Source organism: Eurosta solidaginis, chromosome X (assembly GCF_040869045.1).
Source record: "Eurosta solidaginis isolate ZX-2024a chromosome X, ASM4086904v1, whole genome shotgun sequence".
NCBI classification, from domain to species: Eukaryota; Metazoa; Arthropoda; class Insecta; order Diptera; family Tephritidae; genus Eurosta; species Eurosta solidaginis.
This window is the reverse complement of record NC_090324.1, coordinates 142,239,376-142,264,510: the sequence shown is the minus strand read 5'-3', so window position 1 is coordinate 142,264,510 and position 25,135 is coordinate 142,239,376. Positions and strand designations below refer to the sequence as shown.

Here is a 25,135-nt window from a genome sequence, read left to right as displayed (position 1 = left end):
CTTTAACTTTAACTTTCCTTTTAACTTTAACTTTAACTTTATTTTTAACTTTAACTATAACTTTCGCTTTAACTTCAACATTCACTTTAACTTTAACTTTAGCTTTAACTTTAACTTTAACTTTAACTTTAACTTTAACTTTAACTTTAACTTTAACTTTAACTTTAACCTTAACTTTAACTTTAACTTTAACTTTAACTTTAACTTTAACTTTAACTTTAACTTTAGCTTTAACTTTAACTTTAACTTTAACTTTAACCTTAACCTTAACCTTAACCTTAACTTTAACTTTAACTTTAGCTTTAACTTTAACTTTAACTTTAACTTTAACTTTAACCTTAACTTTAACTTTAACTTTGACTTTAACTTTAATTTTAACTTTAACTTTAACTTTAACCTTAACTTTAACCTTAACCTTAACCTTAACCTTAACTTTAACTTTAACTTTAGCTTTAACTTTAACTTTAACTTTAACTTTAACTTTAACTTTAACTTTAACTTTAACCTTAACTTTAACTTTAACTTTAACTTTAACTTTAGCTTTAACTTTAACTTTAACTTTAACTTTAACCTTAACCTTAACCTTAACCTTAACTTTAACTTTAACTTTAGCTTTAACTTTAACTTTAACTTTAACTTTAACTTTAACTTTAACCTTAACTTTAACTTTAACTTTAACTTTAACTTTAACTTTAACTTTAACCTTAACTTTAACTTTAACCTTAACTTTAACTTTAACTTTAATTTTAAATTTAACTTTGACTTTAACTTTAACTTTAACTTTAAATTTAACTTTAACTTTAACCTTAACTTTAATTACTTTAATTTTAATTTTAATTTTAATTTTAATTTTAATTTTAACATTAACTTTAACTTTAACTTTTACTTTAACTCTAACTTTAACTTTAACTTTAACTTTAACTTTAACTTTAACTTTAACTTTAACTTTAACTTTAACTTTAACTTTAACTTTAACTTTAACTTTAACTTTAACTTTAACTTTAACTTTAACTTTAACTTTAACTTTAACTTTAACTTTAACTTTAACTTTAACTTTAACTTTAACTTTAACTTTAACTTTAACTTTAACTTTAACTTTAACTTTAACTTTAACTTTAACTTTAACTTTAACTTTAACTTTAACTTTAACTTTAACTTTAACTTTAACTTTAACTTTAACTTTAACTTTAACTTTAACTTTAACTTTAACTTTAACTTTAACTTTAACTTTAACTTTAACTTTAACTTTAACTTTAACTTTAACTTTAACTTTAACTTTAACTTTAACTTTAACTTTAACTTTAACTTTAACTTTAACTTTAACTTTAATTTAACTTTAATTTTAACTTTAACTTTTACTTTTACTTTAACTCTAACTTTAACTTTAACTTTAAGTTTAACTTTAACTTTAACTTTAACTTTAACTTTAACTTTAACATTAACTTTAACATTAACTTTAACTTTAACTTTAACTTTAAATTTAACCTTAACTTTAACTTTAACTTTGACTTTAACCTTAACTTTAACTTTAACTTTCGCTTTACCTTTAACATTCACTTTAACTTTAACTTTAACATTAACTTTAACTTTAACTTTCACTTTAACTTAACTTTAACTTTAACTTTAAATTTAAATTTAACTTTAACTTTAACTTTAACTTTAACCTTAACTTTAACTTTAACTTTAACTTTAACTTTAACTTTAACTTTAGGTAGAGTTGACCGTCGAGTTGTTCGGACGTGTTTTCTGCGTGCTCGCAAGTTTATAATATATAATTTATTTAATTTTTTCTTTACTACATATTTAAAATGCCGTGTAGTTGTGGGCAAAGAGTTGATCGTTATCAATTCAGTGTGCTAGCTGCAGTGAACTTTTTCATCTTCCCTGTGTGGATATTCTTACAGATGACTTGGATTATTTTGTGAAATCTAATATTCCTTTTTACTGTAAAGCTTGTGAGAGAGCGCGTCGCAGTTCTTTACGCTCACCACCCCCCGTTCATCTTGTCAATAATTCTAATAAACAGTATCATGCAGATGCTAATAACAAAAACAATAAAAACGAACAATGTGTGTGCAGTGGGCAAGAACATGATTTAAAATCAATGTTGAGTGCAATTATAGACGAAAACAAATCTTTACGTTCCGAGGTGAAAGACCTACGTGCTGATTTGCACTCTTTGCTGAAGATAGTGTGTGACAATAACGATGTTGTTGCTAAAGACATCAAAGACATTAAAGCTGACTTTGTTTTTATTAAAACATTTTTGCCGATGCCCTGCTCTCGCTTTCAGTCGTGTGATGATGTGGGGTATGGTGTTGCTAAGAGCATTTTAACCAACGATGTTCGTGAGACTTTTGTTGCTGCTAACAATTCTGCAGAAAAAATATCGTTCGAAGCCAGAAGTGAAACCAACGATGTAGCGAAAATCTCTGTCGATAATTCTAATGACCCAAGCAGTGGTTTGAATAATTTTTCTGATATTGCTAATTCGGCGCCTGTTGCAGCTGACGTCGATGCTGACGCTTCCACGGCACAAGGCGAATCTGAGTGGAAAACAACGAATAAGCGCAAGAATAGGAGAAAAAAGAAAAATATACAAATGTTGACAAATGTGAACAAAGAAACGAAAGTAAGCAACCAAGATAAACCAATGCAAGTTGTTGTTGGTACAAGTTCAAACGTTGATTTGGCTGTAGTACGACGTAATGTTGTGAGGCGCATTATATGGTTGCATATCTCTTCGTTTTTGAATTCTGTCACTGAAGAAAATATTCTGAACTACCTTGCCGAACATATTTCTATCGATAAAAGCCAACTGCTTTGTTTTAAATTAATAAAGAAAGGTGTGGATCCGCATACTTTAAAATGGGTAAATTTTAAACTTGGCGTGCCTGAAGAGATATCTGGCACTATTTTAAAATCAGAAACCTGGCCTGCGAATGTCAAAGTGCAGCCTTTTCGTTCCGTTCGTGCAAAACGGGATTCCTGATGATGTTGCAGATATTCCCAATGTTAAGTCTAATTTTAATTGCCTAAAAATATACTTTCAAAATGTATCTGGTCTTCGTACTAAATGTTCGGAAGTTTTTATGTATAGTTCTGCATTAGATTATGATATTTTCGTTTTTGTTGAATCTTGGCTGAACGAGAAATTTTTTAGTAGTGAAATCTTTGATCCTCATCTCTATGATATTTTCCGTAAGGATCGTGATCTTGTTAAAACAGGTTGCTCGAGAGGAGGGGGTGTTCTCATTGCTGTTCGGAGGAAATTCCAGGCGGCCGTGGTAACACTCGCTAACTCTGATACACTCATTGATCAGCTCTGCGTACGCGTTCATGGTTCTTCTGGAATCTTGTATTTGTGCGCTTCGTATATTCCACCGAACAGTGCAGATGCCTTATATATTGCACACGCTGACAACGTTCTATCACTGGTATCAAATGTGGGTGACAATCATCTTTGTGTACTTGGAGATTTTAATTTATGTAATTTGAATTGGTCTCATATTGAGGACACGGCTTCTTTTACGGCCTCTAACGTTAACTCTTCAGCCGAAATTCATCTTATTGATAGTTTCTTAAGTATTGATTTGGTACAAGTTAATGGGCTCTATAATAGACTGAATAGAATTTTAGATTTAGTGTTCATCTCAAACAATGTTAACTACACATTGTCTGAATGCTTCACACCAATCCTGCAGACCGACAAACATCACGTTTCTATTTCCCTAGAATTGGAGTTTTATGAATTTGCTGAAATTACAGATAAGCCTGAAATTAATTTCAACTTTAGTGCTTGCGATATGTCGTATCTTAATGAAATATTATTAAGCATTGATTGGTGTGATTCATTCCGCGATAATGATGTCACATCTTGTTTTCATATTTTCAAAAATAAGGTCCATGAGTTGTGCTTGAAGCATATCCCAATATATAGGAAAAAAACATATAAGACGCCCTGGCATACTAAGAGGCTAAAACATCTGAGGAATGTTAAGTGCAAATCTTTAAAACAGTATAAAAGAACTGGAGATTCGGCGCACTACTCAAAATTTCAAAACGATTTAAAGGCATTCAAGTGCTTGAATAGGTTTTTGTACAGAAATTATGTTCTGAGCTTTGAGAGTAATATAATGTCGAACTCAAAGTCGTTTTGGCGTTTCATAAAGTCAAAAAAGGCCTGCTCATCTGTCCCTAGTAATGTGTTTTTCAACGACAAATCTGCAATCAATGCAGTTGATGCTGCGAATCTATTTGCCAATTTTTTTTGTTCTAATTTCGAACCAGACACTCGCGTCCACTCGAGTTTGCCTTCCATGAGCAACTCAGCGCTCAATTTTGGATCTTTGCGTATTTCCGTTACGGATGTGGTTAATGGTATTGGGAAGCTTAAGCTGTCTACTAAGACGGACTCAGATGGTCTTTCTGTCATATTGTTGAAAAACTGCTTGTGTTTGGCTGATCCTCTTTCAATTATCTTCAACAACTCTCTGGCCACTGGGACATTTGTGGATGACTGGAAGCTAACTTCAATTTCTCCGATATTCAAGAGTGGTAACAAAAATGATGTTCGTAATTACAGACCTATTTCGAAGCTCTCATGTGTTTCCAAACTTTTTGAGATTATAGTAAATGATAAATTATACTTTGCAGTTAAGGCCCTAATTTCGAATAATCAGCACGGATTTGTTTCAAAACGGTCCACTGTTACTAACTTATCTATTTTTTCTGAATACTGCTTTTCCGCTTTTCATAATAGATTGCAAGTTGATACAATATACACTGACTTTTCAAAGGCTTTCGACAAGGTTTCGCACCAGATACTCTTGGCTAAGCTTATGGCTTTGGGTTTTCATTCCACATTTTTGAAGTGGATTGCGTCGTATCTTTCAAATAGACAATGCGTTGTTGAAATAGACAACGCCACGTCCCAGCCCTTCATTGCTTCCTCTGGGGTCCCGCAAGGAAGTATTCTAGGGCCTCTATTTTTTATATTATTTATAAATGATATCGGCTCATGCTTCGCTTTTGCGGAATACTTGTTGTGTGCAGACGATTTGAAAATTTTCGCCACCATAAAGATTTCTCGTGACTCTGAAAGGCTGCAATCGGACATCCTCAATGTTGAAAACTGGTGTTGTTTAAATCGTCTTACTCTTAACATCAAAAAGTGTTTTCACGTGACTTTTTCTAAATCGGCTAATGTTCTACGGACTTCATATAGTATTGCGGGCTGTGCCCTGGAATCCGTTGAGGAAATTAAAGACTTGGGTGTATTTTTTGACGCGAAATTTGGTTTCGCTAACCAAGTTAACTACGTTATTACTCGGTCTTATGCCATGCTAGCGTTCATTCGTAGAAATTGTTCAGCTTTCACCAACCCTCACACCCTCAAGTCTCTTTATTGTTCTTTTGTCAGATCGAGACTGGAGTATGCTGCTTTAATTTGGAGACCATACCATACTAGTCCCTCTAATCGTATCGAGAGAGTTCAAAAAGTTTTTTTACGTTTTGCTCTCCGTTCTTTGAATTTTTCTGATCCTTTGCCGTCATATGAATCGAGATGTCTTTTAATTGAACTGAGTACGCTTGTAAATAGACGAACCATCTTATCGTGCTCGTTTATCATTGGCTTAATTTCTGGAGCTGTTGATTGTCCATCGCTCCTGGAAAAAATTCAGTTCAATGTTCCCTGCAGAAACTTGCGGCACTTTGAGACCTTTAAAATTAGTTTTGCAAGGACCAACTATGCGGTAAACGCGCCTTTTGCGAGGGCTTGTGCGGATCTCAATTTGTTTTTCAGTTCTTCAGGTGTTGACTGTACTTCTTCGTATGTAACCCTAATTAGTCATTTAAGATCTTTCTACTCTTAATATTATGCTAGTCTGTAAAAATTTGTAAATTTAAAGACTCAAATAAATAAATAAATAAATAAATAAATAAATAAATAAACATTAACTTTAACTTTAACTTTAACTTTAACTTTAACCTTAACTTCAACTTTAACTTTAACTTTCGCTTTAACTTTAACATTCACTTTAACTTTAACTTTAACTTTAACTTAAACTTTAACTTTAACATTAACTTTAACTTTAACTTTAACTTTAACTTTAGCTTTAACCTTAACTTTAACTTTAACTTTAGCTTTAACTTTAACTTTAACTTTGACTTTAACTTTAACTTTAACTTTAACTTTAACTTTAACTTTAACTTTAACTTTAACTTTAACTTTAACTTTAACTTTAACTTTAACTTTAACTTTAACTTTAACTTAAACTTTAACTTTAACTTTAACTTTAACTTTAACTTTAACTTTAGCTTTAACTTTAACTTTATCTTTAACTTTAACTTTAAATTTTACTTTAACTCTAACTTTAACTTTAACTTTAACTTTAACTTTAACTTTAACTTTAACTTTAACTTTAACTTTAACTTTAACTTTAACTTTAACTTTAACTTTAACTTTAACCTTAACTTTAACTTTAACTTTAACTTTAACTTTAACTTTAAATTTAACCTTAACTTTAACTTTAACTTAAACTTTGACTTTAACTTTAACTTTAACATTAACTTTAACTTTGACTTTAACTTTAACTTTAACTTTAACTTTAACTTTAACTTTAACTCTAACTTTAACTTTAACTTTAACTTTAGCTTTAACTTTAACTTTAACTTTATCTTTAACTTTAACTTTAACTTTAACTTTAACTTTAACTTTAACTTTAGCTTTAACTTTAACTTTATCTTTAACTTTAACTTTAAATTTTACTTTAATTTTAACTTTAACTTTAACTTTAACTTTAACTTTAACTTTAACCTTAACTTTAACTTTAACTTTGACTTTAACTTTAACTTTAACATTAACTTTAACTTTGACTTTAACTTTAACTTTAACTTTAACTTTAAGTTTAACTTTAACTTTAACTTTAACTTTAACTTTAACTTTAGCTTTAACTTTAACTTTAACTTTATCTTTAACTTTAACTTTAACTTTAACTTTAACTTTAACTTTAACTTTAGCTTTAACTTTAACTTTAACTTTATCTTTAACTTTAACTTTGACTTTAACTTTAACTTTAAATTTAACTTTAACTTTAACTTTGACTTTAACTTTAACTTTAACTTTAACTTTAACTTTAACTTTAACTTTAACTTTAACTTTAACTTTAACTTTAACTTTAACTTTAACTTTAACTTTAACTTAACTTTAACCTTAACTTTAACTTTAACTTTAACTTTAACTTTGACTTTAACTTTAACTTTAACTTTAACATTAACTTTAACTTTGACTTTAACTTTAACTTTAACCTTAACTTTAACTTTAACTTTAACTTTGACTTTAACTTTAACTTTAACATTAACTTTAACTTTGACTTTAACTTTAACTTTAACTTTAACTTTAACTTTAGCTTTAACTTTAACTTTAACTTTATCTTTAACTTTGACTTTAACTTTAACTTTAACTTTAACTTTAACTTTAACTTTAACTTTAACTTTAACTTTAGCTTTAACTTTAACTTTAACTTTATCTTTAACTTTAACTTTAAATTTTACTTTAATTTTAACTTTAACTTTAACTTTAACTTTAACTTTAACCTTAACTTTAACTTTAACTTTAACTTTAACTTTAACTTTGACTTTAACTTTAACTTTAACATTAACTTTAACTTTGACTTTAACTTTAACTTTAACTTTAACTTTAACTTTAACTTTAACTTTAACTTTAACTTTAGCTTTAGCTTTAACTTTAACTTTAACTTTATCTTTAACTTTAACTTTAACTTTAACTTTAGCTTTAACTTTAACTTTAACTTTATCTTTAACTTTAACTTTGACTTTAACTTTAACTTTAAATTTAACTTTAACTTTAACTTTGACTTTAACTTTAACTTTAACTTTAACTTTAACTTTAACTTTAACTTTAACTTTAACTTTAACTTTAACTTTAGCTTTAACTTTAACTTTAACTTCATCTTTAACTTTAACTTTAACTTTAACTTTAAATTTTACTTTAACTCTAATTTTAACTTTAACTTTAACTTTAACTTTAACCTTAACTTTAACTTTAACTTTGACTTTAACTTTAACTTTAACATTAACTTTAACTTTAACTTTAACTTTAGCTTTAACTTTAACTTTAACTTTAACTTTAACTCTAACTTTAACTTTAACTTTAACTTTTTACTTTAACTTTAACTTTATCTTTAACTTTAACTTTAACTTTAACTTTAAATTTTACTTTAACTCTAACTTTTACTTTAACTTTAACTTTAACTTTAACTTTAACTTTAACTTTAACTTTAACTTTAACTTTAGCTTTAACTTTAACTTTAACTTTAACTTTAACTTTAACTTTAACCTTAACTTTAACTTTAACTTTGACTTTAACTTTAACTTTAACTTTAACTTTAACTTTAACTTTAACATTAACTTTAACTTTAACTTTAACTTTAGCTTTGACTTTAACTTTAACTTTAACTCTAACTTTAACTTTAACTTTAACTTTAACTTTAACTTTTTACTTTAACTTTAACTTTAACTTTAACTTTAAATTTTACTTTAACTCTAACTTTTACTTTAACTTTAACTTTAACTTTAAATTTGACTTTAATTTTAACTTTAACTTTAATCTTAACTTTAACTTTAACATTAACTTTAACTTTAACTTTAACTTTAACTTTAACCTTAACTTTAACATTAACTTTAACTTTAACTTTAATTTTAACTTTAACTTTAACTTTGACTTTAACTTTAACTTTAACTTTAACTTTAACATTAACTTTAACTTTAACCTTAACTTCAACTTTAACTTTAACTTTAACTTTCGCTTTAACTTTAACATTCACTTTAACTTTAACTATAACTTTAACCTTAACTTCAACTTTAACTTTAACTTTCGCTTTAACTTTAACATTCACATTAACTTTAACTTTAACTTTAACCTTTACCTTAACTTTAACATTAACTTTAACTTTAATTTTAACTTTAACTTTGACTTTAACTTTAACTTTAACTTTAAGTTTAACTTTAACATTAACTTTAACTATAACTTTAACTTTAATTTTAACTTTAACATTGACTTTAACTTTAACTTTAACTTTAATATTAACTTTAACTTTATCCTTAACTTCAAATTTAACTTTAACTTGAACTTTCGCTTTAACTTTAACATTCACTTTAACTTTAACTTTAACCTTAACTTCAACTTTAACTTTAACTTTCGCTTTAACTTTAACATTCACTTTAACTTTAACTTTAACTTTAACTTTAACTTTATGATCCTGGGTGGGCGTGAGCTTAGCACCTGCTAACAAGCCAACCTAATATAAACGCACGCAAGTCATTTTCTACCAAAAATGTCTCATGCACATAAAACTTGTATGAGAGCAACTCAAATTGAATTTGTTGCGTGAAAACCTAACTTTAACTTTAACTTTAACTATAACTTTAACCTCAACTTTAACTTTAACTTTAATTTTAACTTTAACTTTGACTTTAACTTTAACTTTAACTTTAACTTTAACTTTAACTTTAACATTAACTTTAACTTTAACTTTAACTTTAACCTTAACTTCAACTTTAACTTTAACTTTAACTTTAACTTTCGCTTTAACTTTAACATTCACTTTAACTTTAACTTTAACCTTAACTTCAACTTTAACTTTAACTTTAACTTTCGCTCTAACTTTAACATTCACTTTAACTTTAACTTTAACTTTAACTTTAACTTTAACTTTCGCTTTAACTTTAACATTCACTTTAACTTTAACTTTAACTTTAACTTTAACTTTAACTTTAACTTTAACTTTAACTTTAACTTTAACTTTATGATCCTGGGTGGGCGTGAGCTTAGCACCTGCTAACAAGCCAACCTAATATAAACGCACGCAAGTCATTTTCTGTCAAAAATGTCTCATGCACATACAACTTGTATGAGAGCAACTCAAATTGAATTTGTTGCGTGAAAACCTAACTCGATTTCCAATTTTTGTTCTGCGTGAAATTTAGATTTGACGTTTGCACACATGCTTTACATTGTCGCAACGCATGCTTATTTGGGTTAAGCCAAAAAACACCGGTTGTTTGCGTGCGCTAAAAAAACGCAGTGCGGTTTTATTAGATTGGCTTTTAAGTGACCATATATGTATACGATAAGCGATAGCACAATGGCTACTTCGTGAAAATCAACCACAGCTCTTTTAGTTTGATTTCGATGGTCGTACGGTGAGGAAGTGTCGCACGCGCGCTTAAAACAGAGTACCAAAGAGTGCGTGTGACACGTGTTCACCATTCAAGCATTGAAATCAAACAAATAAATAATTGATTTTGTTTTCGTGCTCGCTACGCATTCGTGTTTATTAACACATTCTCAATTTGGTAACCGTGTAAATGTAGTGGTGCCCAGCGCTGTTTATGAAAGAGATCCAATTATATGTATTTGGTCTGTTGCTATCACCGAACCTTTACAAACCTTTTCGAACCTTTTCGAGCCTTTTCGAACCTTTGTTGACAAATATCCGTTACGGTGTTTTTTTGATTTAGTCGCCAAGCCCGCGATAAAATCTATGCAATAGCTTAATTATTAGAAATTAGCGTTTTTACAACCCTTTTAAAACCAAGGCATCACTGTGATGCATTTGCATGTCGTAAACATAGTTGTGTGGGTTTTTTATTCAACCGTTTTCAAAAATGAAGGTATCACTGTGACGCAATTGCAGATCGTAAAATTGCTTGTGTTGTTTTTTTTAAGCCACCACAAGACACAGAAGGTATAATTGAAATTACCATTTCATTCTTATTACCTCGTCTCGTAGACCGTATATAACGCAACAGTTTTTGTGAATGCATTAAGTCGTTGTGAAGAACTCAAAGTGTGAAGTGCTAATTTCAGATAAAAAAATATTTAAAAAAAAATAATAAGTGAAGTGACCATTCCAAATTAAAAAGTTTACAATGAATCCACCATCCTCTACACCGCAAGATGAAGCAACTACATCAACAACTAACGAAAACCCAATGAGTCATATACCCAAGCATGATGTTACTGTTTTTGGTGTGTCTACTGATTTAACTGATCTTAATTTACCAACCCATCTGGATATCTTGAGATATTATTTTTATTTAAGCGAACGTGCTAAAACAGAACAAAAAAAGTTTTCCCATAAATCATTCACTATCCAAGTACAAGATAAGTTGATTTGAATTTGGGAAAAACTTGGTATGGAAATAATGCTGAAAAAAGTGTATTTGATAAATTGAATAAATTGCTTGACAAGTATCAAGAGAAAATCAAGAGAAGAAACAACACCCAACAATTTACAGAGTATGTAAAATCTCTGGAAACAATTTTTTACATGGGAACATGTAAATGCGATTTGAGGGCAGCTCCATGTGCATGCGGCTGGGTTCCCGAACGCCGCAAAGAGTTCATGCACGATCAACATAATTAGAGAAGACTAACAATGGATGCATTTATGATGGAAACTGAAGAGCAAGGAGCAACGTCTATGTCATCAATGCCAACATACCAAGATCCCGATGGTTCAACATACGCACCACCACCGGTTCAAGAAGATATGGATAGAAGCACAAGTTCACAATACACAGAGAGGTACGATTGTTTTAACTTTGCCTTGGTATGTGACAGATTTGGTGTGCCTGACAGAGTAGCATCAGCATTGGGAACCGCTCTTTTGCAAAATTTTAAAATTAAAGATAAGCATGGGAAACCTCTCATCATGGATAAATCGAAAGTTCGTAGAGAAAAAGAGAAATGCAGACAAGAAGTGCTTCGCAAACGGTTAGATGATACCAATTTGTTAGCGTTTTCATTCGATGGCAGAAACGATGATACTTTAACGATAGATAAAATTGATGAGAAGTATCATACTAGGATGGTAAAAGAACATCATCTTGTTATTTTGAGAGAACCCAATTCTGAATTGATTGGTTACGTAAGACTGGAACATAAAACCGCTGAATACGAAACAACCAAATTAAATGTTTTTTCAACGATAAAAATATATCACTGGATGCATTAATTGGAATATGCACTGACGGTGAGCCAACAAACACTGGCCCACACGGTGGAATTATACGACGATTGGAATTGCTGTTAAAAAGACCATTGCATTGCTTCGTTTGCCTTCTAAGCTTCAACGAACTTCCGTTTCGGCATTTGTTTGAAGCTTTGGATAAATCAACCAGCACTGGACCAAGATCGGCAACCGGAAAACTGAGCCGTCAAATCGAAACTTGTGAAACTCTTCCGGTAAGTTATTGCTATCACTCATTTATTATAATTATCAACCATTTTTAATTATTTTATTATTATATATTTTCAGGTGGTGGACGGCTTGCAGAAAACTGAGTTGCAAAATATGCTCCAGAAAAAATTGAATTTTCCACCGATTCGAAGTACTTATACGACATGGTTGAATTTATAATTAAATGTAATGCACCAATGTACTTCAATATCAAGTATTACAGCTCTGTCGTGTACGGCAGTGCATTATTTTTCAAGTTCATTGGTTGGTCACGATTTCTAGAACCTCGTTTACGCAAAATTGTCAATCAAGTAATTAAAGATAATTCATATTATGCGCATTCGGAAAATATCTTGTTATCAATGTTGTTTGATGACAGCAAAGAAAAGCGCGACTGTGCCATCAAGAAAATTCTACGCTATCGAACCGATGTTGACGAGCCAATGGAACTTAGAGTTTATAAAAAACCAGATATAAACTTTAATTGCACAAGTTGTACGGAAATGATCAATTTGAATGATATAAATATCATATTTGAACCACCATTCACGCGAAGCATTCCGTACGATACATTGAAAGAATATTTAAATCAAGATGATCCACCGTTTAATGATCCAAAAACTCCATCACACGTACAAGGAACGGAACGACATGTTCAATTGCTAGCTAGCGTTTCCAAACGGGTTATACCGGAAAATGTAGAGGCTGTTATGGCGACGACATTAGAGAGCCGTGCGAAATTGCCCAGACTTGAAAGTAAAAAAGACCTCAAACAATAATTTTTTTTAATTTCTTTTCTATAACTCACTTAAATTAATTTTTTCATTTACATATGTTCTGACTAAATAAATTTCTTAAGAGAAAAAATAGATATTATTATAAATAAATAATAAATATTATTATAAATAAATAAATAAAAATAAAGATAAAACATAGCCATTTAGCTGATTTTTCATGTAAAGTGCAAAACCGGCGATTTTTTGAAATGTTTGTATGGTGAACCCCCAGGGGGGTTGCAGGGGTGTGCCACTGTCATCGGTGGGTCGGGCCTCCAAAGTTAGTGGGGGTCGGTCATACATTTGGACTCGATTGGAGCACTCTAAATGGGTCAAAGTGGGGTTTTTCAAAACTTGCCCCTACCCAAAAGTTTGACCCAAATTGGGGGACATCAGAATTCGTTTTAGGGGTATGGTTCCTGTGGCAAAGTTTCTTATTTTGATCCCTAGAACACGTGGGGATCATTTTAGGACTCTTGTTGTTGTTGTTGTTGTAGCAATGCTCGCCCCACCTAATAGCCGCGACCGATCACAAATTGTCATCAATATCCTCTAACGGGAGTCCAAGGAAACTTGCCGTTTCAACAGGGGTGGACCATAAGGAAAGGGGTGTTAGAGGCGTTGGTTCCACATTACAATTAAAGAGATGGTTGGTGTCATGTGGGGACACATTGCAAGCAGGGCATACATTTTGTATGTCGGGGTTGATTCTGGATAGGTAAGAGTTTAACCTGTTACAGTATCCAGAACGAAGTTGAGCAAGAGTGACACGCGTTTCCCTGGGGAGTATGCGTTCCTCTTCTGCGAGTTCTGGATATTTTTTTTTTTAAGTACTGGATTCACCGGGAAATTCCCGACATAAAGGTCCGACGCCTGTCTATGGAGTTCACCAAGGACCTGCTTGTGTTTTTCCGCTTCATACGGCTGGGTTCTCAGGTGCCGTATTTCCTCAAAATGCTTACGGAGATGACTCCTTAGGCCCCTAGGCGGTGCTGGTTCATCAATCAGATGTCTGTTGGGATGCCCAGGTTTCTGGGTATTGAACAGAAACTGTTTGGTCAGCATCTCATTTCTCTCCCTGATGGGGAGTATTCTCGCCTCATTATGCAGATGGTGTTCTGGGGACATAGGAAGACAGCCCGTGGCGATTCTGAGAGCAGTATTTTGGCAGGCCTGTAGTTTCTTCCAGTGGGTGGTTTTTAGGCTTGGCGACCATATGGGTGACGCGTAGCACGTAATCGGCTGGCTAATTGCTTTGTATGTGGTCAAGAGCGTTTCTTTATCTTTTCCCCAGGTACTGCCAGCAAGGGATTTGAGGATTTTATTACGGCTCTGAATTCTTGGAAAAATTGCGGTTGCGTGCGCACCAAAATGTAGATCCTGATCAAACGTCACACCCAAGATTTTGGGGTGTAGGACAGTCGGTAGCGTAGTGCCATCGACGTGGATGTTCAATATGGCCGACATTTGGGGCGTCCATGTTGTAAATAAGGTCGCGGAAGATTTAGTCGGTGACAATGACAGGTTTCGCGAGGCGAAAAAACTGGAGAGATCAGGGAGATAGCCGTTTATTTTATTGCATAGCTCATCGATCTTTGGGCCTGGGCCTGTGGCCATTATTGTGCAGTCATCGGCGTAGGAAACGATTGTGACTCCTTCCGGTGGTGAAGGTAGCTTAGATATGTAGAAATTAAACAAAAGCGGGGATAGGACACCACCCTGTGGCACCCCTTGTTTAATTCTCCTTTGTTTTGATGTTTCGTTTCTGAATTGCACCGATGCCTGCCGACCACCCATGTAATTTGCGGTCCACCTTTTAAGACATGGGGGAACGGTAGACCCTTCCAGGTCTTCCAGTAACGAGCCATGGTTGACCGTATCAAAAGCTTTTGATAGGTCTAACGCTACGAGTACTGTTCTATGGTGGGGATATTGATTCAAACCGCAATTTATCTGTGTGCTAATGACATTTAGCGCGGAGGTAGTGCTATGGAGTTTTCTGAAGCCATGCTGATGAGGGGCTAGCTGCAAATGTGCTTGGAAATGAGGGAGCAAAATGGCTTCAAGCGTCTTTGCCACTGGCGATAGGAGAGATATCGGACGATATGACTCACCTACGTTAGCTGGTTTCCCAGGCTTTAGTAGCGGGAACACCTTGGCCATTTTCCATTTCTCGGGTATGACAAAGGTGGAAAGAGACAGGTTGAAGACATGCGCTAAATATTTGAAACCCTCTTTCCCTAGGTTTTTAAGCATCGGCATGGCTATGCCGTCTGGGCCCACTGCTTTGGATGGTTTAGCGCGACCAATGGCGTCCTCAACCTCTCTAGCGGTGATGGTAATTGGTGACGCGCTGAGTTTGTGTTTATGTGCACGTCTATTGGCTCTCCGTCTATCTTTGTCGACCGTAGGACGCATTATATATTGTCGGCAGAAAGCGCTCGCGCATTTTTTCGCATCCGACAGCACCTTATCGCCAAAGGCGATGGAAACTTTGTTTTTGTGCTTAGTCGGATTCGATAGGGACTTTACGGTGGACCAAAGTTTACCTACACCGGTAGAGAGGTTACAACCTCTTAGGTGCTCTTCCCATTTCGCCCGCTTGTGTTCGTCCACAAGCGATCTGATGCGTTGGTTTATATCCCTTATTTGGGGGTCGCCTGGATCAAGCTGTCTTATAAGGTCGCGTTCCCTCGCTAAGCTCGCGACCTCCGCCGGGAAGTGGGGCCGGATTTCGGGAATTCTCCCGGCGGGAATGAAATGTGCCGAGGCGGATTCAATGACCTTACGGAAGGCACGCTCCCCTTGGCGGGCATCAGTCGGGATAGGGAGGGCAGCAAAGCTGCTGTCTGTTGCAGATTTATATTCTTCCCACTTTCCTTTTTTGAAGTTTATGAAAGTGCGTTTTTCGGTGACGATGAAGTCGGCGGTACGCTCGAACGAAATAAGTATGGGCAGGTGGTCGGATGCCAATGTTACCATCGGCTGCCAGTTGACGCAGTTTACGAGTTCTGCGCTCACGATTGAGATATCTGGCGAGCTATGACAGCTTCCTACCATACGTGTGGGGGCGTCTCCGTTAATTGTGCAGAACGTCGTTTCGTCTATTTGATCCGCCAACATCTCACCCCTAGTGTCCGCCCGCAAGTTTGAATGCCATAGGTCGTGATGGGCATTGAAATCGCCTAAGATAATGCGATTGTTGCCAGTGAGTAAGGCCTCGATATTAGGGCGGTATCCACTGGGGCAACAGGTGACAGGAGGGATGTAGATGTTGATGATTTCTAGATTTGCATCGCCTGACCGGACAGATAGGCCTTGACGTTCTAAGACATTGTCACTGCGGTCGATGCCAGGATCAAATATATGATATTGCACAGAGTGGTGTATAATAAACGCGAGGCCGCCTCCATTTCCGCTCTCGCGGTCTTTCCTGTGGACATTATAACCAGAGCAGGTCTGCAATGCAGATCTTGCTGTGAGTTTAGTCTCTTGAATCGCAGCAATGCGGATGTTGTGCCGCTTCATGAAATCGACTATCTCCGTAATCTTCCCAGTTAGTCCATTACAGTTGAACTGCAGAATTCTGAAGTGCATGAGGGGTGACGCCGCCACTCTAGGGGTAAGTGAGGGGTGACTACGCCTAGGTTGTGGAAGGCCAGGACGCAATTGCTGTTGTGGCCTTGGGACTGGGCGCCCTTGGGCAAGCATTGGGGTACCCGGATGATTTGGGTTTGCGACCTGGCAACATGGCGCGATGAAACCCGTCGAGGGGTTGCCGTCGCGGAGACCAGAACATCTAGGAAAGTGGCACCACCCAAGGCAGGAGCTGCATTGAGCGGATGTCGCAAACCTATATATTCTGTGCTGGCAGACGGTGCAAACGGAGGCAGGGACTAAGAGTCTGTTTCCCTGACCTGCACGATTGCTGCCAGAAAAGAGGGGAGGAGAAGAAGACGGGGGCAGGGGCTGATGCTCAGCATTGCTACCAGCTCTACTACGAAGGTAGTAGTTATGAGTGGTATCAGCTGTTTGAGTTGTTGGCGCCGTGGGGCGCGAGCAGCAGCGGGTACTTGTTGTGGCTTGCTGAGCAGCGAAGCTGCTGGAAGGTGGTGGGGATACGCTTAGGCGTAGACTACGGGACGCCCTTGGGCGTGAGCAGCAAGGAGCCACAAAAGATTTATAAAAGTTACGTGGACGTCGGGTTTTGGGATCAAGCCCAGAACAACCTGTCCGATGCAACCATCCCTTGCACGAGACACACTGAACAGAGTATGACCGTCCTAAAAAGATTCTTTTCTGGCAAATGCAGCAAAACCATTTCTCAGGACCGGGGTGAGGAGACGGACCCGGATTGGGTTCGATACCTTCCCGGAGTAAGAGAATATGTAGCAGTCCTGCTGCAAGGAGCTGCTGGGAGGATGACAATTTGTGGGAACTTGAACGCCTGTATCTGGCGGGTCAATGACAGCATGTTTGAAAGGTGGAAGAAGGGGCGTTTTCGCTGTGTCAGGTGGTGGACGCGTGAACTGACCCAGAAGAGGAGATCTGTCAGGCGCCTGAGACGTCGGCTTCAACGCGCCCGGCATATCGATTCCGATGGTCTGTCCCAGCTTAGAAGTCAATTAAGTGTGGAAACGCGTGAATATAAGAGAATGGTTGTAGAGGTGAAAGAGGAACAATGGCGCAACTTCGTGTCAGAAAATTCGAACGACCCCTGGGGACAGGTCTACAAGATCTGTAGGGGTCGCCGCCAGACCGAAGTTAGTTCCCTCCGTGTGGGCGAGCGAACAATATCAACATGGAGGGAATGTTCAGAGCTGCTTATTGAAGGGTTCTTTCCTAGGGCGGAGGTCAGGTACCTCCCCTTGCACAAGACGTACCTGTACCTCCACTAGAAGTTGAAGAGTTGGATTATGCATTTGGCCTGGTTAGGTCTAAACGGTCTCCGGGTTTGGATGGAATAAACAGAGAAATGTGCAAGTGTTTGTGGAAGTTTATTCCGGAATACTTGGAAGCCGTTTATGATAAATGCATATGGGAGGGTTGCTTCCCACGTGAGTGGAAAGCTGCTAGGGTTGTCGTTCTCTTGAAGTCGCCCGACAAAATAAGGTCTGATCCTCGGTCATACCGAGGTATCAGCCTTCTTCCAGTGCTTGGAAAAGTGCTGGAGAGGGTTATGGTTGAGCGGCTTCAGGAGCTAGTTGGGGGTAACCATTCGGATAGACAGTTTGGGTTTAGGAAAGGACGCAGCAATGAAGACGCCTGGATGCATGTCCAAGACTGTGTAGAGAGAAGCTCCAATAAGTATGCCCTTGGCATATTTATTGACTTCAAGGGGGCGTTTGACTTCCTGCGCTGGGACAGGGTTATCGAGCGGTTGGTGGAGCTCGGCTGCCCGGAAATTGCTTTGTGGCAGAGCTATTTCTCGGACAGACGAGCTACTATCGTTGGTGCCTGCGAGAGTGTGGAAAGGGAGGTGGCTCGTGGTTGTCCGCAGGGATCCATCTGTGGTCCATATATATGGAACATGATGATGGACTCCTTGTTAAGGCAACTCGAGCATCTTTGCAAATTCAGCGCCTATGCGGATGACCTCCTCTTATTAATAGAGGGGGATTCTCGCGCCAGTATTGAGCGTACCAGCGAGTCACTATGTCAAGTAGTGGCTGGCTGGGGCGCCCATGTTGGCGTAGAGATTTCGGTGGACAAAACTGTGATGATGCTGCTCAAGGGCAGATTGTCACAGAATCGCCCACCGGTTGTCCGCATCGGCGGGGTCAGCATCAGATACGCGACGAAAGTCAAATACCTGGGGCTGACAATGGGTGAGCGAATGAACTTCCTGCCACACTTGGATGCTGTCAGGGATAGGATGCAGAATGTTTCGGGGCAGTTACGACGAATCATTCGGAGTGACTGGGGCCTGAGTCGCCGTGCCGTTCGCACAATACATCGTGGCCTATTCGTAGCATGCGCTACTTTTGGTGCCGCCATATGGTACCGAACGGTCATGACTGCTCATTGTCAGAGGCGCGTGCTGAGCAAACAGAGGTGCATGATGCTCCCATGCTTGCCCTTGTATCGTACCGTTTCCACGGATGCGGTGCAGGTGCTTCTTGGTGCACCCCCTCTCGACTTGGTGGTTATACAGCTTGCTGTTTCCTTCAGGCTGAGAAGGAGGGCAAGTTTGCCGCTGTTGTAGGATGAATGGGCCGCCGACGATAATGTGGAGAGTGGATGGTTGGAAAATAGGCATCGATTAGAAGGGGTGGTTAGAGGGAAGTGGCAGGAGCGCTGGGACAATAGTCCCAACGGCAGGGTAACGTACGGGTACATCCGGGACGTTTCATTTGTGGCGGAAAATACAGACATCAGATTTAGTCTGAGCCTGGGTTTTCTGCTTACTGGTCATGGTCCTCTTAATGCATTCTTGCATAAGAGGAGCTTTAGCGAAACGGAGGGGTGTGCATGTGGGGCTGCATATGAGGATTGGGTGCATGTGTTGTGCGAGTGCCCGGAGTACTCGGACATAAGGGATTTGGGTAGTTGTGGGGTTAATATTGATGAAGGTAGGGTTGACGTTAGTGGAGCGCTCTCCACTAGGCGGACTATTGATTTGCTCAATAGGTATGCTTTTGAGGTGTTTAGACTGAGGAGACGTGGTGGTGACCGTGGTGGTTAATTTGTGTGTGTGTTCGTGGATGTGGGGGGGGGGGGGGGGGTTCTAACCCCACTTCACCCCTAGGCGGCCGGTCCGGAGTAGGTGGATACTCAACCGGAAGTGGCTTCGGCTGCGAAAGTCAGACCAAGACTTTAAAGTGGTACCACGGGGAACAGATAGCCCGCGGAGCTTCTTCCGTTTCTGTTCATTTGCGGTTGGCCCCTTTGGGAGCATCGTGGTGGCTGTGGTTGATATGCGAATGCGGTAAGAGTTGGTCAGCTCGAATGTGGAGTTGCATTGCAACCGGGTGCCATGACCCATAGAATGGAAGAGGTGTTAGATAGGCCTCCAACCCCACCAAGGTGATGATGTGTCCACTCACATTATCGATTGGTACCAAGGTAAGCGAGCCTTGGGGGCTGGTCAGACCCGCTTTGACCTGTGTACTTGGTACATGCGTGAGGTTAGGTCTTCGAAGAGTAACACTCACGTAAAACCTACACTCGCTGTTAGGTTTAGTAAACTTTCATTGAGATACGCCTAAACGTATCTTTAATTTTGAAAATATTTTCATCTGAATGAAGATTCTGATGTTGAAACAATCAGAAGAGTGAAAAAAAAATAAAGATTATTGACCAACTATATTTTTTGTTGGTTGTTTACTGCAGGCAAAACGCGGTTAGATGCGCTATATCATGATAAAGCCGTGTGTTGTTACGGCTCTTTGTAATTCAGAGCTGGTGAATCAGATTGTCGTTTAAGCGACGTCGTGCAGATAAAATGCGCGACAGATGTAAAGAGGCCTTTATTTGTTGCCCTGGAACACTCTTTGTGTTGATTTGGGCCATGTTGTGTGAGAATCACAAATTGTGGTGTGTTTGTTGATTTCAACACAACCCTGGCGGGAATAGCCTACACTATCGAGTGTGGCAATTTGTAGCGCTGTCAGCTGATAACTCTTCCACTCATTGGAGTGAGACAGCTGTGCGGTGTTGCAATTTGGCAGCGTAACGATACCTAATGGTCATGTCATGAAAGTACTTAGGGAGGACTCGCGTCTGAGTTCTGACGCGACCTAAATTTTATAGTATTTTCTAACAATTTTAATTTCTCCCTTTTTTGTAGTATCTAAAGCCTATATGACACTACTTTATTCTTGCTTGGATTCCAAGCTAAAAAGACTGACGAAACTTTATCTGAATTTCAAAACACAATAACAATTTCTATCATGAAAGCGAGACCACTGTTAGACTTTCATAAAAACCTTTATTTAGATAGTACGCCTAAATGTATATTCTATTTTGTTGAATATTTTCAACAGAGTGAGAATTGTGATATTGAAAACAATCAGTAGGAAAAATCAATATGTAAAGGGAAAAATGGCTAAACTAATTTTAGCACCCATCATTAAATGTAGGTGGTGCTTTTCTTACTTTGTTTAGTTACATACTTTGTGGTGTATTTTTGTTTTCCCACAAGTGGTTCGGAACTTGGCGGAAATGCAATTGCATTTCCACTATTCAACATGATCTTCGACGCAATAGCCGTTGATGTTAAAATTCGTGGACTTAAGTCTTTTAAAGCTCGACCAAATTAATGCTTGATAGAGACATGTTATGCGAGACATGGAGTGCGTGTAGTTGCGCATGAGGCCTAATGTCCGTATTGCGATGCTTGACTGTTTGACTGTCAGAAGTGAAGTGTAGAATTTTGACATATTCTACGCTTTTTTCACTTCCTGAATGGCAAAAAAAATCATTAATGTAAAAGCACGCGGTGGTGAGTTGACTTGCTGGTTTAGTGATAATTTTGTTACTAAATTTTCATTTTTCTTTTAAGCCTTCAATTCGTCGACAAGCGTGCCATCGATAGGTCCGAATTGGAATTCACACTTAAAACTCGTTAGTGTAGTTTTAGCACTAAATTCTGGATTGTTGGGATAAAACAAAATATTTGTAACATCTTTTAAAGGTGGCTCGAATTTTTCTCTCAAAACCAAGCCTTGCGTGGCTACAAATTTGAATGCAATATCCCCACAATCATTGCTGCCCTTCAACTCCTTTGTTTGCGGTATGAAAAGCAAGGTACCACCCTGCGGTGTTATTCGCAGTACTTCTCGGCAATTGGAGTTATCTCTTGCCTGCCCACGTACTTGTTTCCACTAACAAACGCAGAGAATCGGCGGACTAATCTATCGAGAGGACTCGAACGTGATTATAATGAGACTACTATCGATTGTATTACACGTTTATGGTAGGGTCGCGTCATAGAAGTGAGATCCGTCACGTTTAATTTTATTAAATAATTTAATTTGTATTTTACATTATTCAGATGCGGCCGAAGTGCTTGGATGCGGTGATTTTATAAAAGGTTATGCAGAGATTGATTTTTCCGAAGTAGAAATAACCAGAATTAACCAGGCAAGGGGGCGTAAGTATGGAAGCTCGTAAGTGATGATAATATTTTTATGGATTGATTTCTCTTTTTATTCTCCAGGAAATACCGACAATTAAGGCTATTATAACAAGTCGTTTACATTGACATATTTTAACCTTCATGTACCCGGTAATCTAGATTTGTAGCAAAATGGGAAAAAAGTCAAATAAAACAAAAAGTTCCGAAACAACAATGCCCGAAACAACAATGCCCGAACAACAGTAGCTACCTAATTATCAATTCTAAGTCGATTAAGAGCATAATATCACTCGAATTATTATTTGCCTGAACCCAGACCCTACTTGAAAAAAACATCATCTTGCAGCCGGTAGTCTACATTTGTAGTCAGCATATAAAATGTATGCAAAATATCATTATATTGTTGACTTCAGCTTGTCGGAACATGATTTTTTGCAACTGTCACTACGCTTGCCTTATCCATGTATGTTTATGTTTGCGCATGTGTACATGCATGGAAAATTTTAACGCGATTTCGCAATAAAATAGCACAATCTTAGTATATTTTGTATGTTTCCTTCAGTTTTGTTTTACATACATTACATACTCTCTAAGCCTGCCAAGTAAGGGATAAGGGTTTGGTTTGCCAGCGATGCTAGATCGTTCTATCCACTCAAAAGTGAGATATATACCGGAAAGAACTCAAATGCTAGTCGAACAACCAACGTAGTAGAAGGTGTTGGGAGAACACCGGCCGGACTATAATTTATGACAATTTTTTCACATCGCTAATCTTGGGCAAGTATTTAATATCCAAAGGTCTTGCTCTTTTTAGTACTGTTCGCCAACATAAGACTTTCGTACCAAATGAAATGAAGGCTGACCGTAATCGAGCAGAAGAATTTAACATGTTCAGGTTTCCCGATGGATAGTTTTCTTTGGTATCTTATGTCCCAAAATGAGGCAGAGCAGTCATAATACTTGCCAGTACACCTTTGACAGATTCAATTTTAGTTGAAAAGAAAAAAAGCCACAATATATCCTTGATTACAATGCAAACAAAGGAGGCGCGACGCAGTGGATAAAATGATTTCTGCATATTCAACAAAACGCAAAACTTTGGGTTGGCTCTTGGCCATGTTTTATAACATGCTAGATATAAGTGCACTTGCATCTTTCATCATTTACCCGGAATACAATCCATATGACCGTCGTACAGACGCAGGACGAAAGTTCTTAAGGAGCTTGGCCAAGCAGCTTTTTACGCCAGCAATTGAACAACGCTCTAAAGGTCCGCGGTGGTGGGCACATCCAAACACGTAAAGCTATCGATATGGCACTATATGGATCCATTTCTGCCACTTCTAAAGGTTATTTATCCATTTTTACTTAAATTTCCAACGATAAACAACCAGCATATCCTGTTCGTTGTCAACACTGTGAAATGGGAAATCGTAAAAGTACACGCAAAATCTGTAGTTGGTGTAAAAAAGCAGTGTGCGATGCTCATGCCGCAACATATACTTTGGGAAAATGCTGTATAGTTTCTGAAAACTAATACATTTTTTTACTTAAAATTATTACTTGAATTCAATATTTTTAAATAAAAATGTTAGTTTATATGTACATGTCAAATAATCATCATACAAGTCTTTTCCTCTAAACATTATCGTGGTTTTATATGCAGTTACATGCTTGCTACAAATGTAGACTTCCGACCGTGTACGTAAGTTTTATATCCCGGGCACATGAAGGTTAATAAGTGCACAGTATCTTCACATTCGTGAATTGTGAAGCTAACAATTTCCTGGGGCAGCCTACAATTCATATGAAACAAATCGTGTATCATGCAATGACGCTATTATCGAAAGCACCGGCATAGCCGGTCAATGTGTTGCGGATTATGCTTTGGGAAATGGATTTAAAGTTCGCCCTTTGTATGGTCGTGAATCGATATTTCCGATCGTTTTAAGAACAAAGTTGATGCATCCAACATAGAAGATGGAAAAAAGGGGGGTAAATAATATGGATGGAGACTGTGAGATAAAATATCATCGAAAAGACATAACGCGTACGAAGACAATGCACCATCGTGCCAGGTACGTCCATTGGCACAAATTACCAGTAACGGCGCACAAAATAAGTCGGCTGTTGTTAATGATGGAAACTTGCCTTAAAGAAGCTCCGGTGTGATATAAGCAATGGACCTGTATTTTGGTTGGTAAGGTGTAAGATGTTTTGTTATTATAAATGTTTAAACAAATTAATCCAAAATGTGAAACCGTTAATGTGCATATCTAGTCCGAATGTTTTTTGAAACTAATACATAGGGAATCGGTTGTAATCCACAATTCTTTCTTTGATTTTATTCCTTCAATAAATAGTCACCTTGTCGAGATTGGTGTAATTTGTAAAATTCGAAATACACGTGAATCAATTAACCTTCAGTATGTTATTTGTTATCACTGAACTATGTGCAGGCACACTTTAGGTAGACGCAATAGACTGGGGGTACAACCGACTGGTCCGCCGGTACAACAAATCTAATTGAAGCGATAAAGGAAAAATATTTAAGGTTTCTTGATTGGAATAAGGAAAGTGCTTGCAAGATTTCCTGTTAAGTTTCCCATTTGATACATTTTAGAAATTTCGTTAAAGTCTTATGATGTGAACACACATAAAATTGAAATTTCCATAATATCTTGTTCTTCGCTGCTGAGTACACATGTTGGTTGGATAAACAATTGTATGCATTACTTGTCTATAATAGCAGTAGGCTTTGCATCTTGAACGGATATACGTGAGCGTTCAGAGCGCGCCAAGCGACGACGTTTTCGCTCGACAATATTCTATTGTAACTTATCCGAATCTGGTACAGTGACCAATTTCGTTTCAGGCAGTTTGTAGCGTGTATCTCCTTGCGGTTGCTGTTGTTGTTGTTGTGCGGCAACGGCTAGCTAGTGTTGAGCTCGTTGCTGCTGCTGTAACTGTTGGGCCTGATATTGAGCGAGCGTGATTTGTTGCGGTTTTAT

The 25,135-nt window shown here is 36.9% G+C and overlaps 1 protein-coding gene across 11 annotated transcripts in view; it reads left to right on the top strand.

Annotated features, from left to right (window-relative positions):
• The window catches only part of PIP4K (phosphatidylinositol 5-phosphate 4-kinase), a 1,849,876-nt gene that overhangs the window by 1,014,217 nt on the left and 810,524 nt on the right, over positions 1–25,135 (top strand). The window contains exon 10 of one of the 11 annotated variants that reach the window (XM_067758123.1): positions 22,041–22,083. The exons of the other annotated variants lie outside the window; for them this stretch is intronic. Coding sequence (XP_067614224.1) covers positions 22,041–22,068 — 28 coding nt within the window. The 3' untranslated portion in view covers positions 22,069–22,083. Of the gene's footprint in view, positions 1–22,040; positions 22,084–25,135 lie in introns of those variants that run through there. 11 annotated transcript variants of the gene reach the window in all.